Source organism: Eublepharis macularius, chromosome 3 (assembly GCF_028583425.1).
Source record: "Eublepharis macularius isolate TG4126 chromosome 3, MPM_Emac_v1.0, whole genome shotgun sequence".
Lineage (NCBI taxonomy): Eukaryota > Metazoa > Chordata > Lepidosauria > Squamata > Eublepharidae > Eublepharis > Eublepharis macularius.
The window spans coordinates 98,258,024-98,273,057 of record NC_072792.1 but is presented as its reverse complement, the minus strand read 5'-3'; the positions used below and the strand labels follow the sequence as shown (position 1 = coordinate 98,273,057).

The 15,034-nt window shown below is 40.3% G+C and overlaps 1 protein-coding gene across 11 annotated transcripts in view; it reads left to right on the top strand.

The window, feature by feature from the left end:
- The window catches only part of SON (SON DNA and RNA binding protein), a 44,199-nt gene that overhangs the window by 23,455 nt on the left and 5,710 nt on the right, over positions 1-15,034 (top strand). Inside the window, exons 8-10 of one of the 11 annotated variants that reach the window (XR_008596650.1) lie at positions 920-1,036; positions 5,642-5,878; positions 7,073-9,366. Coding sequence is in view for 8 of the 11 variants with exons in the window: in XM_054973402.1 (XP_054829377.1) it covers positions 920-1,036; positions 10,006-10,153 (265 nt within the window). In the remaining 3 variants the exon portion in view is untranslated. Of the gene's footprint in view, positions 1-919; positions 1,037-5,641; positions 9,367-10,005; positions 10,154-15,034 lie in introns of those variants that run through there. The other 10 variants (XR_008596651.1, XR_008596652.1, XM_054973409.1 and 7 more) reach the window with 10 other exon arrangements.

Genomic DNA, 15,034 nt, shown 5'->3' with positions numbered 1-15,034 from the left:
GGCTACAGTGATCCATGCAACGGTCACCTCCAGGCTAGATTACTGTAACTCACTCTACGCTGGGCTACCCCTGGGCCTGATCCGGAAACTACAACTGGTCCAGAATGCGGCGGCACGGGTCCTGACTGGTATACCTTACCTGTCACACATCACACCTGTCCTGCGCCAGCTGCACTGGCTTCCAGTTGAATTCCGAATCAGGTTCAAAGTGTTGGTTCTCACCTTTAAAGCCCTGAGTGGGTTGGGACCGGCATATCTTCGGGACCGCCTCTCCCTGTACATTCCCCGGAGATCGCTCCGATCAGCGAATAAATATTTACTTGTGGTCCCCGGCCCTAAGGAAGCCCGCCTCGCTTCAACCAGGGCCAGGGCTTTTTCAGTCCTGGCCCCAGCCTGGTGGAACGCTCTGTCAATGGAAACCCGGGCCCAGCGGGACATATTATCGTTCCGCCGGGCCTGTAAGACAGAGCTGTTCCGCCAGGCATTTGGTGATTGAAGGGGGCGGTGCCATGTCGGCCTCCCACCTTTGGGGTGGGGAAGGTTCTCCCCACCACTGCACCTTGTTAATTTGTTTTATTATTTGTATATTGATTTTAGTTTTGTTTTTATCAATTTTAACTGTTCACCGCCCAGAGCCCCTGGGATGGGTGGTATATAAATTGAATAAATAAAATAAATAAATAAATTTGGGTTCTTGGTAAAGACCCATGTCTATTGATGTGTGTGTGTGTGGGCGGGCAGGAATATAATTTTTCTTTCTCTTAAAAATACTGCATTAATTGAAGACTTGCTGTCTGAATGTTTCAACAATTTTGAAATGTGCTTTTTCAGTGACTTGCTACTTCAGGTTATTCATATGCATTTCCACATTGGAGAGCATATTAGTTCATTGTATTGTTATGCTGTCTTACTTTTGCAGATTGATGCCTGGGCTCAGCTGAATTCTCTACCAGGCCAGTTTACAGGAAGTACTGGCGCGCAGGTCTTGTCTTCAGAACAGTTATCCAACAGTGGTCCTCAGGCTTGGATTAAAAAGGTAGATGATATTCAGACAGATCCTGAGTCCAAATATCACATGTTAAGCTCCTTTGAACTCTCTGGAAGAAGTGATAATGACACACTTAGGACACTAATAGCCTCATAAAATGTGTAGATAATAAACTGAGTTAATTTACTTTTGTGCTGTGTCAAAATGTGTGCGCGCGGTCTTGTTTTTGAATCTGTATCTACTATGCCTAATTAGGTCTGTGTTAATACTAGTTTGGTTGATAAACTGTAGAACCTGGGAGAATGTTCTATGCTGACATGTTAAAACGTGTATTACTCCCATAGTTACTGTTATCTTGTGCTGAAATTACCTTGAAATGCGGGTGCAATTAACTGTGGTAGTTCTGTTATTGACCTCGTCAGAACTTACTCTGATTCCTGATTACAGTAGAATTTTGAATGATGAACAGGGCTGTAAAAATGCATTTGTTCACTTGCCTTTGTTGGATACAACTTTGAAACTGGAGAGATGAAGCTGCAAATGGAAATGGAGGCTCTACATATAGTTCAGTATCCTCTACTCTTTACCTGCCTTCTTATAGTCGGATGAACAGGAGGCTTTTTTTTGTTGTTTCTCAGTTAATAAGAGAGCCAAATTCTGATTCCTGCCTGATATAGTTGCACCATCTGAAAAGATCAGACTTCCTTGGTCAGCTCTTGGAAGAGAAGACTTAACTCTAGGGTTTTCTTCACTATGGGAAAAACGGGGGGAGGGTGTTGTGTGTTTTGTTTTAAGTGTGGAGGACAATCCTCTGACTCGAAGGGAGACAATGTAGTTGGATGTTGATCAGAATAGTAGATTAAGCATGTCTCGTAAAAGAAGGCAAGAAAAAGCACTTATACAGGTTGCCTGGACTATCAAGGTGCATCTGCTTATATGTAGAGCAGGAGTATGTGTGTTGGTAGAATGGAGGAAGAGGATGATCAGAACATAAATGCACCTGATTTGAGTAAATTGGTAGTTGGCAAGAACACATAAATGTAAAACAAAAATAGGCACCAAAAAAGACAAAGAACAGCTGGCCCAAATAAAGATAACAAACTTTAGGGGCTTTGATTACAGCTTAGATTTTAAAGTCAAGCTCTGGTCTGCTCACACAGAACTGGTGTTGCATTGAATGTTTCCAGTGAGCAAACCCTAAGGGAACCTTGAGTTTGTACTGTGAGCTGGAATTGGTACTATGCAGGCGGGTTTGAGAATTGGCTACTGGAGAGTTCAAGAAAACCCTGTAGAGGGAGCTTGTATGCTTGGCAAGTATATGTATATTTTTACAGCCTTGACAAATAATTTATTTCTTCCCAGTGTACACTGTTCCATCAGAAGTAACTCTATCCACTTTCTAGCCCTGATTGGTTTTTATATAGCACCATTTTTTGGAGCCAGCTGTTATTAAAAGTGGGTTGTAGTTGGTTCAATAGATCTGAGTGTAGTTGAGTTAAAATAAGCACCCGGATACAGTAACTAGAGAGTTTTATAATTGTGTTCTGTTGATAAAATGTACTATACACTTTTACACTTTTGTAAGTAAAATATATGGGAAATACTGTAAATATATTTTCTGTAAATACCTGCTGAACTGGTTTTCTTGTGGGAATAAAAGTGGAGAACCAGTAGTCATGGATTGCTGTTGTTATGGAATGACAGCAGATATTTTAGCAAAGGTTTTGCTGAATCTTCCATTGTGTGTTTGTCTTTCATCACCCATGTACAGTTCACAAAAAAGGCCATATATGATATAATTTAATTGATAGTCAATCCATCAGCAAATGCCCATATTTTTAATAAAATCTGAGTAGAATGAACAAGTGGTTCTTGAATCATGACATCCTAAATAAAAACAGAAGAGTTCAAAGTGACTCCCCCATCCCCATTGTAGTGAGAGGTGTGAGTGACAAGCCTGGAGTTGTGTCTATCTTTTAAGTGTGTATCATTTTGTAGCAACTTACCTGGTACTGTTCAGTTGCTTCATTTTGTCAGACCTTTAAAATATGGATCAAGTAGTACTTGTTCAGAGAACATAGAAGCTCTGAGTTTACCCTTGTGTGCTTAGTTCACAATGTAGCTGATGGTGTCATGAGAAACCAGTAGTTCTAGGGTGTTTGTAGCTTCTCAAAAGAGGGAGAACTTATCCCTCATCAATCTCCTGGGATAGTAGTACTGTCCTGCAGTTTTATAATATAAAATATGTTCATAAAAATCAAAAGATTTATCAAGTGGAGAGTAGGCAATATTACTTATTGATTCCACCCCCCTTTCATCCCCTAAGCCACACTTGAGTCTCAGTCCTTTTAATGATCTGTACTCTCAATGCACTGATCAACAGGACTAGGAAAATGGATCTGCTAAGTGTAGAAAGAGTGCTGGTGAGGAAATTTAGCATAATGGCTATTTGTTGAATATAAGGTAGGGGTGTTTAAAGCACTGGCATTTCCATCAGTTTGTATTATGTAATTTGTACCACCTTCTATACAAAATAATTGATAGGTAGAAAATTACTCTTTGAAGTCTCTGAGCTTGGCTCACTATGCTCTTGTATCATCTTTGGCACCATCTGTATTTGTATGCTTCCATACTGCGTTCAGAATGTTTCTACATTAATGACTAGTAATGTTTACATGGCATAAACAGAAGTTCTAGAGGCTCTCCTCCTGTTCACATTATAGTTTCTCTAATTACAGGATGATATTCAGCTTGAAAGTGGTCCCATTTAGATGTCTTCAAGCATTATCTGAGAATGCTCTTCCATCAATGAATTTCAGATTTATTATGGAGAGATGTATTCTCCTTTCCTCCTTGCAGTTTTCTAGTTGAGTGAGGCAAATAAGGAAGCTGTGAGAAGAACAGTAGAATAAAGGCTTGGATCTCGTGGGTCTGTTCCTCTTAATAACAAAGCTTTCCTCTGGTGTGAGCAGCTGTCTGCTGATGCATTTTAGCAGAAGGTGGCTTCCACCAGAGAATAGTTATGCTGTGGGCTGAATGACTGGGGAGCTCCTGCTTATATCCTGTTACTCAGTTTAAAACTTTATAATGAAAAGGCTTTTCTGGCAGTTCTGGTGTTCAATTCACTTACACTACATCCTATGCCCAGTTAATCCAGTGTGATCCTGCAGGTATCAGTGGGGTTTAGACTGGAGTGACTATGCATAGTTTGTGATCCTCCTAGGCAGTTTTCCTTGGGAGTGAGTCCAATTGTTTTCAGTGGGATTTAACTCTCAAGTATATGATCATATAATTTGAGCATTAAATTTCTGTGTAAGTGACCACAGCCAAAATCAGGCTCATTCACTGTTGCCCAAAGCAATAAAAACTAAGTTTTCTGCCCTCTGAAAAAAATTTGGATGCTTTTGAATTTTATAGCTACTATAGTAATTCAACTGTGTGTATAATTCATTAGGGAACCTCAGGTGGTATTGATGATTTGTTTGAGATGTGAAATACTGCATCTGCATTTTGAAGTTTGAAATATTGCCTTTATTTTAACAACTGAGAAGGAAGAGCATACTGAAATTCAGTAGTCATTTAAAGTTACCTTGAAGGATATGCTTGTTAATATGCTTCATGTTGTAGAAAGGAAGCTGCCTTTTTAAAACCAGTAACAATCTGTTGTTTGGTTTTGTTTTCATTTGTTTGATCTTTAGTAACTCGATTTAAAATGTTTGGGCATTAGGTTGTTGAACAGTGTTCCTAAAAGAACAAGCTTCAGTCAGAATTTATTTCTATTTTGCGTTAGCTATGATGTAATCAGTTCACAAATGCAAAAAAATTAAACTCTTCACAGTACATGTGCAACACATTCATTCTTCCTTTAGGTTTGTTTATTTGCATATTGGTTATAAGTCTGTGGTGACTCGCTAGAGACCTTTGGGATAGTGAACTTGTAAAATACATCTATCACGATTTAAAGAACTACACAACTAATCCATTGTTTACAAGGGTTTGTTTCTCAAAAGGAACTCCCTTCTTGTGCCACATGGCAACCCCCTTTGGAAACTGATTGAAGTATTATAAGCTGTATTTTATATGACAGGTAAGCCTGCCAATCAACTGGAAAAGGTTTTTTTTTTTTTAAATCCACAAATATGCCAGAGGCCTAAAGTAGCTTTTGTTGGATCTTGGCCTAGTTACGTTTTGTAAAAAACAAAATTTAAATAAAAGAAATAAAAAGATTTTCCAGAAGTGTCACCTAATTTCTACTCTTTAAATTTATTCCTGAAAATGATTTTGTAAAGCCTTGATAGCTTTTATTATTTGAGTTTAATTTTCACCGCATACGTTACCAAATTTTTGTAGGTATGCTTCTAGCATGTTAATAATAATAATAAAAAAGTTTTGGCCACTAGAAGCTCTGAAAATGATACTTTCTTCTACATCCCTGATTTCAACCAAGAAGTGAAAATACATGATTTTACTTCCCCTATAAAGGCAGAACAGGCTACATATGATATTTTTAACAGGAAGGGCAGCTCTTCAAGAGACGCATCGTGGTATAGTACATTTTGGGAGGAGTGGGGGTGAGCATATGAGAGTGTTTGTGTGTATGAGTTACTCAGTTGACCTGAAAGCTACACTCTTCTGAAGCTCCCCCTATTCCAGTACTGTGTCCCCCTTCAGGATCTAGATTTCATCCGGAGGGCCTTGACTGCGCTGACCATACATGATTGCTGCAATGAACAAGAGTCCTGCTGCTGAGAGTGCCCAGGTGAAAAAATTATAGGAGAAGGGGTAGTACTTCATTGGTGTTGGACTATAATAATGATCTTCCCTTACTTCAGAAGTCAGTGACTGCCAGTATTAATGTCTCCTGAGAGCAATGCAAGATCCACCAACAAAGTAAGCATCTCCTTGTAAAAACAAACAAGGGAATTGGGGGCAGGGGGGACAGACATTTTAATTTCACTTAGAAGCTGGGCTGATAGATTTCTGAAGTTTGGTTATGAAAATTGCCTGCTAATTCTGGATTTTGTCAGAAGGCTTAAATTGATGGATTTCTGATAATTTTATTGTAATCTGAAAATAGCTTTCCAGAATCTGCATGTTTACTGTACCTGCAAGTTAAAAACAGATTGGGATATATTAAATTCATGATTTAAGTTAAGGCTGATTGTGAACTGTCACAAAGGACCTCTCCTTTCTGTTGATAATATATTTTAGGGCTGGACTGTTTCATTTTCATATCCAGACACACATCTACAAAAACACAGATAATCAGCTATTTTTTAAGATGCATTTCTGCCATTCTGATTGCAGAAAATAACTTGGAAAAATGGGATGCACCAGCTCTGAAGACCAAAGTGAGCTGGTATGGAATCCTGTGATCTAGAAATAGGACCTAAGTGCCTTGTACAGCTCCCAGTTTCTTCACTTTACTCTCACGTTATTAGCTCCGAGACTCTAAACTCAGTGGGTTGGATCCTACGGATCTGTTTCACTAGGCATGGTGTATTCCTTTGGTGTGAGGAACCTTCCACTTATGCAAGAGGCTCTTCAGATATTCCTGTGTCAGTAAGAAGGCTTCTTGCACAGGAGGAAGGTGCTGCTGTTACTGGAACAGGTTCGTGTGGTCCAACTCAGTGAGCTGAAACTTAGAACCTAAATCATTATTCAAAGTAAATATGTGCAACTTAATTTGAGCGCAGAATATTGGATTTCATGATGCCAAATTTGGCTTCACTGCCTCCTCCTTGTGCTTGGTGATCTCTTGAGTTCTGTTACAGGTGCAAATACAGGCATAGAGAATTCATTCTGACTTTGCTTTCCCCCCTTCCATGTTCACCCACCATTTTATTGTGGCTGTCTATTCAATAAAATCAAGTGTCATTGGGCAAGTTGTTTACATGTGGCCACAAGAAGTGCTGGTGACTGCATATGAGAAGCTCTGATTTGGGTCAGAGTAGATGATCTGTCTGCTAGACAGCAATATAATTAAAGTTTTAACTTCTAACTGTTATTATAGGCTATGCAAATACACTCAGTAGCAGACATGGTCTGCTCACTGTAGTCCATTGTTCTGTGTTTTTCTTATAGGTATTCACCCTTGCACCCAGGATTGGGTATTCTTGGAGTTCCCATTTGTGTGGGCTTTTCTTGGCATTGAATGAATCTGGTAAATTGTAATTTCTTACCTCTTTGGTTCCTAACCCTTCATGTGCCAATCTAGACATCACAAAGGACTTCCATTTTTTGGTGTTGATTTCTCTTTCTAGAAGTTCTTGCTGTTAGATGTTTATTAGGTTGTAATTGCATGTTCTGTAAACTTAATGTGGATCAACCTTCCCCAAACTCATATAGAGGAAATGGGATCATCAGAGCTTGGCTCTGACTGTTAGTGGGAGAGCTAAAACACACTTTGGCATAAGAGGATCTGAAGATTCACAGAGGAGAAATTGCCAGAAAGCAACATAGTAAATATTGGAATGAGAATAACACACATTACAAATGCTATTGGATAGCTAACAGAAATAAAGATACAGGTTTCCATTTCTGTCTTTTTACAAAATGCAGCAAAATAGAACAGCACTTGGTAGATGAGTTTTATTTTGAACTAATCTTTGCTGTTAAAATTATACTATAGAATATTTTAATATTTAGAATACTTTGACTCTCGGTCTTGCTTAGATCAGGAATACTTAATTCTACTTTGCTGTACTAGTCTAATTTGTATCAACACACAAGAAGTACTTTGTATGAATTCTTGCAAACTGGGTGCAGTTGTTAACAGTAACATTCCTTTAGGAGCAGAGTGAAAGAGAGTTTTTTTCCCCATAGTTACGCTGTGAATTAATGTCCAAATCGAATTGTGCTTCTGTCATTTCAAGCATTTCTTCAATTTCCATATGATGCTCAGAGAGCTTCGTATACAGCGTATAACTATCTGAAGCTTCCCTAAATTTGCTAATGCTGTTTCAGTGTGAAGGGTTTCTGTGTTGGCAGCTGCCATGTAAAAATACAGAAAATTATTTGAGCTGGATTTCTTTTCACATCTCACTGCAGTTAGGAAATATTCTGAAATATTTTTTTTATTACTTATAGGCTTTAAAGGCTTATTTGGATGCCATAGAATCAGGAAATAAAACTAGTTGTGTCAACTGTGCTGCATTTGGTAGATTTATGAGATGCAGTCCAGAGGAGGCATTTTGAAGTTCCATTGAAATCAGTGGCATTTAAATGCATAGGTTCCAGTAGGACTTAACGGCCAACCCCTATACTTTTTTTGGATTCTCCCTTAAAAATACAGAAGCATGATACACACTGGATTGGCTAACTTAGAAGCTAATGTTTCCATAGCTGCTTTTCAAAGTTGAATTGCAAAAATATTACCAAACTTCAATATATCCTTTTTGGGTTTAAGATTGTGTTTTCTTGCTTTTAAACCTGAAAAAGGCTATTCTTATCTCCCCCCCCAATTATTTTGGAAAGGGTGTGGTAAATATCTGCACTCTTTGAAAGACTTTGTCAAAAATTAGGTCTGTGTCGTCTTTGTGAACTGGGTGCACATTGGTGATGAAACAGACGATGCTGAACATTCTATCATTACAAAGCAGGTACAAAAGAGGAGTCGGAACCCAGGGTGACATTGGGGTTTGTATCATTCTCTGCATGGGTTGCCCTTTTCTAATGAGAGGTTCCTGGAAAGGAGAGGGAGGATGAAAATGGAAGTAAGTAAAAGCCATTGAAGGTGTATCAACTTCAGGCAGTTGGTATCTGGCAACAGCTAATGTGTCTCTGTGTGTATACAGACTGCATGGCTTGCATTTTAGTGATAGAGGTAATGCCTGCCTCATTCTACCTTTTCCTTATATCAGAGCACCTTCTTCTGCAGAACAAAATGTACAGGTATTATAGCTGAAACTGATGTTACGTGTGTTCTGGAAATTCTACCTTTTGATTTCTTAACATCAGGAAATGGGGAGCTTGATTCATATTGCCAAGGATATGTGTCGTAATTGTGATGAAGAGCAAAACATTCATTAAACTTATTTATGCTCATTATTTGCTTTTGCAGTCTTTTCTCAGTAAAAATTAAAACCCAGATTGAAAGTAAATAATTACTTGATTTGTAGGTTGTATCTTACAAAAGACCACATGAGAATAATGACTCTTTTTTCATTACCAATGTGTATTTTTAATACTAGCAGTTTATTGCATTGGGTCATTGGGTGGAGCAGAAAAGAGAGATGATAGTTCACAGAATAGCCTGTGAACTTTCACCCCTCTATATGGACACTTGTTTCAGGGCCAAATCTGCCTTGTTGTAGCTGCCTCCTTGCCACGGTCATTGCCAGCCCTACTATTCACAACACTGCGGCCATCGCGGCCTAGGTACGTAAACATTTAAGGAGTTTTTAAAGCACTATACAGCAAAGAGAATGCCTTTACATTTTTTATTGATAATCTTACACCATTTAATAGTATGACTAGTGATAATTCAAAAAAGTTGTTACGTGCTAGTGTTGAACTGTGGCTAAGTTCTTGTCTCTTTTAAATGCTTGAACCTTTTGGGGGAACAAATTAAGTGTACAGTTTGTGTAAAATGGGGAAAATGTTGGATTTTTAAACAAAACTATTCTTAGTTTCAGAATTTCCATTTCTGTTTCTATCTTACTCAATATCTAGGTACACATGTTGCCAGATACATTTAACACTGTGTTCTTTCACAAGATGCATAGAGATTCATTGGAACCAAGTAGTGTATTTAAAATTCTTGGTTTTGTTTTTATAAATGCAAATGCAAAAGATTATTTTGAAATTCAAATTTTGAATTAAAATACATATTTTAAAACTGTTTCTAGATAACATTTGTGAAAAATCTTCCAAAATCTGACTTAAAATGTGAGGGGAGACATACGTCTTTATTTCAGTTGGTTGGTAAATAAATGAAAACTTGAAAGTTTCTGTGATTTATTTTTTGAAGGAAATGCTAACTGATGTGCTTCTTTGTACTTTTTTTCTTTGGGTAGGATCAGTTTCTCAGAGCTGCCCCTGTAACTGGAGGAATGGGAGCCCAGCTAATGAGGAAGATGGGATGGAGAGAAGGAGAAGGTCTGGGGAAAAATAAAGAAGGAAGCAGAGAGCCTATTTTAGTTGATTTTAAGACAGATCGAAAAGGTGAGCATTTTTTTTCTTGGAGTTTGACTGCTATATACTAATTATTCCCTGTTCAGTAAAGGTGTTCTGTCCATGTAAACAGGTTTTTGCATGAGGATCACTATTTTGGATGCAATCCTGTATAAGCCGGACAGTACTGTCTGTTCGCAGCATGTGTGTGCTGCTGTGGAAGGAATTACATTGCAAGGGATGCAGAGTATAGTAGGCCCTGGAATCCCTTGTTACAGGTTACCAAAATAAGTCAACAAATTGAGTGCTAATCAATTTTTCATTGAGTGAGAAATCAATGGTCACATTTCTTTCTTTAGTAGACCTTTATACAAAGGTCTACTAGGTAGATACAAAGGTAGATACAAAGTTTCTTTTAAATAACTTCTGTTTGCTATACATTTCTAGACTGGTTTCACAGGCATGTGCAAATGTTTGTTGTTCTTTAAGAAATATTATGTGCCAGCTCAGTTCAATACTGTGAATGCCAAATGTGAATGTAAAGCCTACCAGTGGTCTGATGTAGTAGAAAGGTGCGCTAATAGAGGATCACAGCAAGCCGTTGGCAAGTAACTATTTTGCTAAAATTTTAAAGATTCCTTTAAAAGACCAGGGGATTTCAACATGGCTTAAGTAGACCAATGGTTCTTAAATATCATTCTATTACAGATCACTATCCTGACTTGCCACTTCTTTGCAGACCACTACATTTTTTAAGGTTCTGGCTTTCATACTAGCATGCTAGAAAGAATTTCAAGTTGCAGTTCAGCTTCATCTGCACTGTATTGAAGATGTACTGTGTGCTGCAGTGCAAGTAATGAGTGTACGTGGATTAAATGGAAGATGGAAATGTTGCTACGTAGTGGCAGATGTTGCAAAGTTTCAAACTGTCCAATCTACCTGAAAACACAATGTAGGTCTAGTTGCTGTTTACAGAAAGCATAGCAATACAGACAGGCATTGATAGGGATCCTCTATTCTTCTCTGAAAGAGACTCATCGCTCCGATGAGCTGTGTATCCTATATCTCATTCCAGATTGCAGATCCAAAAATCTACATGATGAGACCCAGGTATGTTTTTGCAATACTTAAAAATGGTGGCTTGAAATCCTACTCCTTGCCAATGGAGAAGCAATGGCTTGAATCCAGCCAAAATACCTGCTGCTGAAAGGATTTTACACATTCACCATCCCCTCCATGTGTTAAGTTTGATTTAAAAAACTTCAGGCCCCAATTTGCTTTGATTCTGAACACAGGTGCCTGGGCAAATTGAATTTCACCCCGCCCCCCCTTCAAAACCAGGATTCCAAACCTTAGTTTAATCTAAGTTTAGAATCTCGGTTTCAGAAGACAAAACAAACTTTAATTTCAGCAGGTTTCCAATAGAATTTCCCACTATGTCAGGGGGATACTGTAATTGCAAAAATGCCTGTTGCAGATCCTTCAAGTGAGTATCTCTATCTGAGGGATTGGAACAGATGAGACTATAGCATAGAGCTTGGCTATACACAATGGATTGCTTGGTGTGGTTGGGGTGATAGCTAGAGGCATGTAGATATGTTTGCCAATCTGTTGGTTTCTGGTATAATGTGGTACTTATGTGTCCCTCATGTATCCGTACTGTAGTATCCAGGAAGTTTATTTCTTGAGTAGAGTGATCCACAGTTAGATTGATGGTAGGGTGGAAGTTGTGGAACCCAGGTGAAATCTCCTGAGGACTTCTTTGCCACAAGTCCAGACAATAAAAATGTCATCAATGAATCTCAAGTAAAGGAGGGTGCCAATGGGTAGGAGTTCAGAAAATGCTGTTCTAGGTTCGCCATGAAAATGTTGGCATACTGTGGGGCTATATGGGTGCCCATGGATGTGCCACTGGTTTGGAGGTATACATTCTTACCAAACCTGAAGTAATTATGGGAGAGAACGAACATGCAGAGTTCAGTAGCAAGACATAGTGAGAAATATGATTGTAAAGGCCAGAATGACACCCAGGGACAACTTGCTACAGGACAAGCCCAAATAAAATAACAACAGAACACCACTAGTGGTCACCTACAGCTCACAACTCAAGCCAGTTCAACGCATTATTAATGACCTACAACCCATGCTGGATTGTGACACTTTCCTCACACAGGCACTGGGGGGCTGACCTTTTCTTGCTTACAGACAGCCTGCTAACCTAAAACAACTACTCGCCCATAATGATAAACTACTTAACACTAACATGGACTCTGGTACCAAGGCCTACAACAAACCAAGATGCCAACTTTGTTCTCATATAGATCCAACAACACCATCAGCGGACCCAACAACATCAGCCATACCGTCTCAGTTTCATACTCCTGCTCATCCTCTAATGTGATTTATGCCATCACGTGTCAGCAATGCCCTTCCACCCTCTACATTAGACAAACTGGCCAGTCCCTTCAACAAAGAATTAATGGACATAAGTCTGACTTCAGAAACCACAACATTCAAAAACCAGTGGGGGACATTTTAACCTTCCAGGACATTCAGTTGCTGACCTAAAAGTAGCAGTTATCCTGCAGAGGAATTTCGAAGGAGATTAGAGAGATTGCTGAATTGCAACTGATAACGAAGCTCAAGACAATGCATCCACCTGGACTTAATCGAGATCTAGACTTCCTGTCTCATTACCAATGCTGATTTCTCCACACCCACTACCTATCTGCATACCCCACCCTATCTAATTATGCCTACTGTTGTCATTCGGCTTCTGAAATCACTCTCCAGGACATAAGGATAGATGGACTCACATCATATATGTATCTGAAGAAGTGAGCTGTGACTCAAGAAAGTTCCATACCCTACCACAAATTTTGTTAGTCTTATAGGTGATACTGGACTCTTACACATTCTTATGTGACCTCTTCCACAAACTGAACAAGGACTAAATTCCCTTTTATTATTGCACTAGCAACAGAGCCAGTTTTTTAAAAAAGGAACCCTAGAAAACAGAGCGCAGGAACACTGGGCTTCCTGCTGTGGCGGTGCCCTCCAGATGGATGGGCTGCCTCGCTTGGCTTCCTGCCACAGCAGCGCCCTCCAGAGGGACAGGCCGCCCAGCCTGACCTTCCTGCCATGGCGGCATCCTCTGGAGAGATGGGCCACCATGGTTAGTCATTGGATGGGAGACCTCCAACGAAGACCAGGGCTGCAGAGGCAGGCAGTGGCAAACCATCTCTGTTAATCTCTTGCCTTTGGAACCTTGTCAGGGGTTGCCATAAATCAGCTATAACTTGAGGGCACTCTCCACCACCACCATGTTATGGAAACCAGGACTTGGACAGTTTAGGCAAGCCCAGTCTCAGCAGATCTCAGAAGCTAAACAGAGACAGCCTTGATTATTCCTAGGAGGGGAGAGACCACCTGGTTTTGCTCTTGCTATGGATCTGGGTGGCCCCTCTAGTATTCTGCACGCTATTGGGCCTTCAGCCAAGGACTCAGTGAGCTACTTGCCTCTCCCAGCTATGGTTGCCAACTCTGGGTTGGAAAATTCCTGGAGATGTTTGAGGTGGAACCTGGGGAGGGCAAAATTTGGGGAGGCAAAGGACCTCTGCAGTGTAGAATTCAGCAAAGTCCACTTTCCAAAACAGCCACTTTCTCCAGGCCTGGAGATCAGTTATGATTCCAGGAGATCTCCAGCTACCACCTGAAGACTGATAAGAACACAAAACTCCTGCAGTAAGAATTAAGGTATTTAAAGTGCACGGTGCAAATAAGCAATTTCAGTGTATGATGTAAACACTACTTACAACTCAATCCAGTACAAAATAAACAATGCAATAAATCTTACATAAAGAGCAAATGCAAGATGCATATAAAATTCTTACAGAGTGCAACCATACAATGAAAAGTTCCTTCCACAATATTGCAATTCCAAAATATATATAAGGTACACTTAAGAGAAGAGAGTCGGGAGTGTCCTTCCTCTACCCTACTGGGGTGTGGCACAGTCCTCAGAGCCTCTGCAGGATGGTTTTTAATCCTCTGTTCTTAATAAGAATTGATGAGGCAACTCTGTAGAGGAGGGCCGCCAATGTAGGTGTAGACAGGGTCCAAAAGCTGCTGAGAGCCACTCAACAGGTGCTAGCAATTCTCCTGTTTCGCAGGGCTTTATCAAGAGGGTTCAGATTCAGCCAGTTTGCCACATCTTGCCTTCCAGTGTATTCCTTTCTCCACAATCAACATCCGCAACATCCCAGATACAACACCTACCGATGTTGTATCTGGGAACCCATTGTGGATGTTGATTGTGGAGAAAGGAATACACTGGAAGGCAACCCTATCACACAGAGCAGCACATGGCCTCGCTCTCCCGCTCGCAGAAGACTGAAGGGAGTGACGGTCTTCCTTCTCATTGCAGGAACAAAATGGGGGGGTGGGGGTGAGCACACAAGGCTGCAGAATGGACCGATTCCTCCCCGGGAGAGAAATCTCTCTCCACAGCACTTCTCAGCAGCCCCTTTGGGGCCTATCCATTGTAAATCTTTCCCTGCCTGGGTGCTTTTGTTTCCACTCCTCAGACTGTTTCGGTTTTCAGTGAGCTGAACCCGCCACCCCTCCTGGGCAGAGGGAGGTGATGCTAGGAAAGGGTTGCCTAGGCAGTCGCTGCCTGCTCTCCCCCCCCCCCCCACATACCCACCAGTTTCCTTTTGCACCATTTGGGAAAGGGGCGGAAGAGCGCAGGAGCAAAAGTGAAAGTTCCGGTTGCCCGCATTCGCCCCAGTGCCTGGGTCTAAACAGCTTTTCTGGTCCTGCTTATGGTGATTCTGTGCACATACAAAGGAAATTACCAATTGTTCCTTCAATAGCCTCTTGTTCTGCTTTGGATACTCCTTGGGTTTGTCTTTCATCCTTCAAGAGTAACTG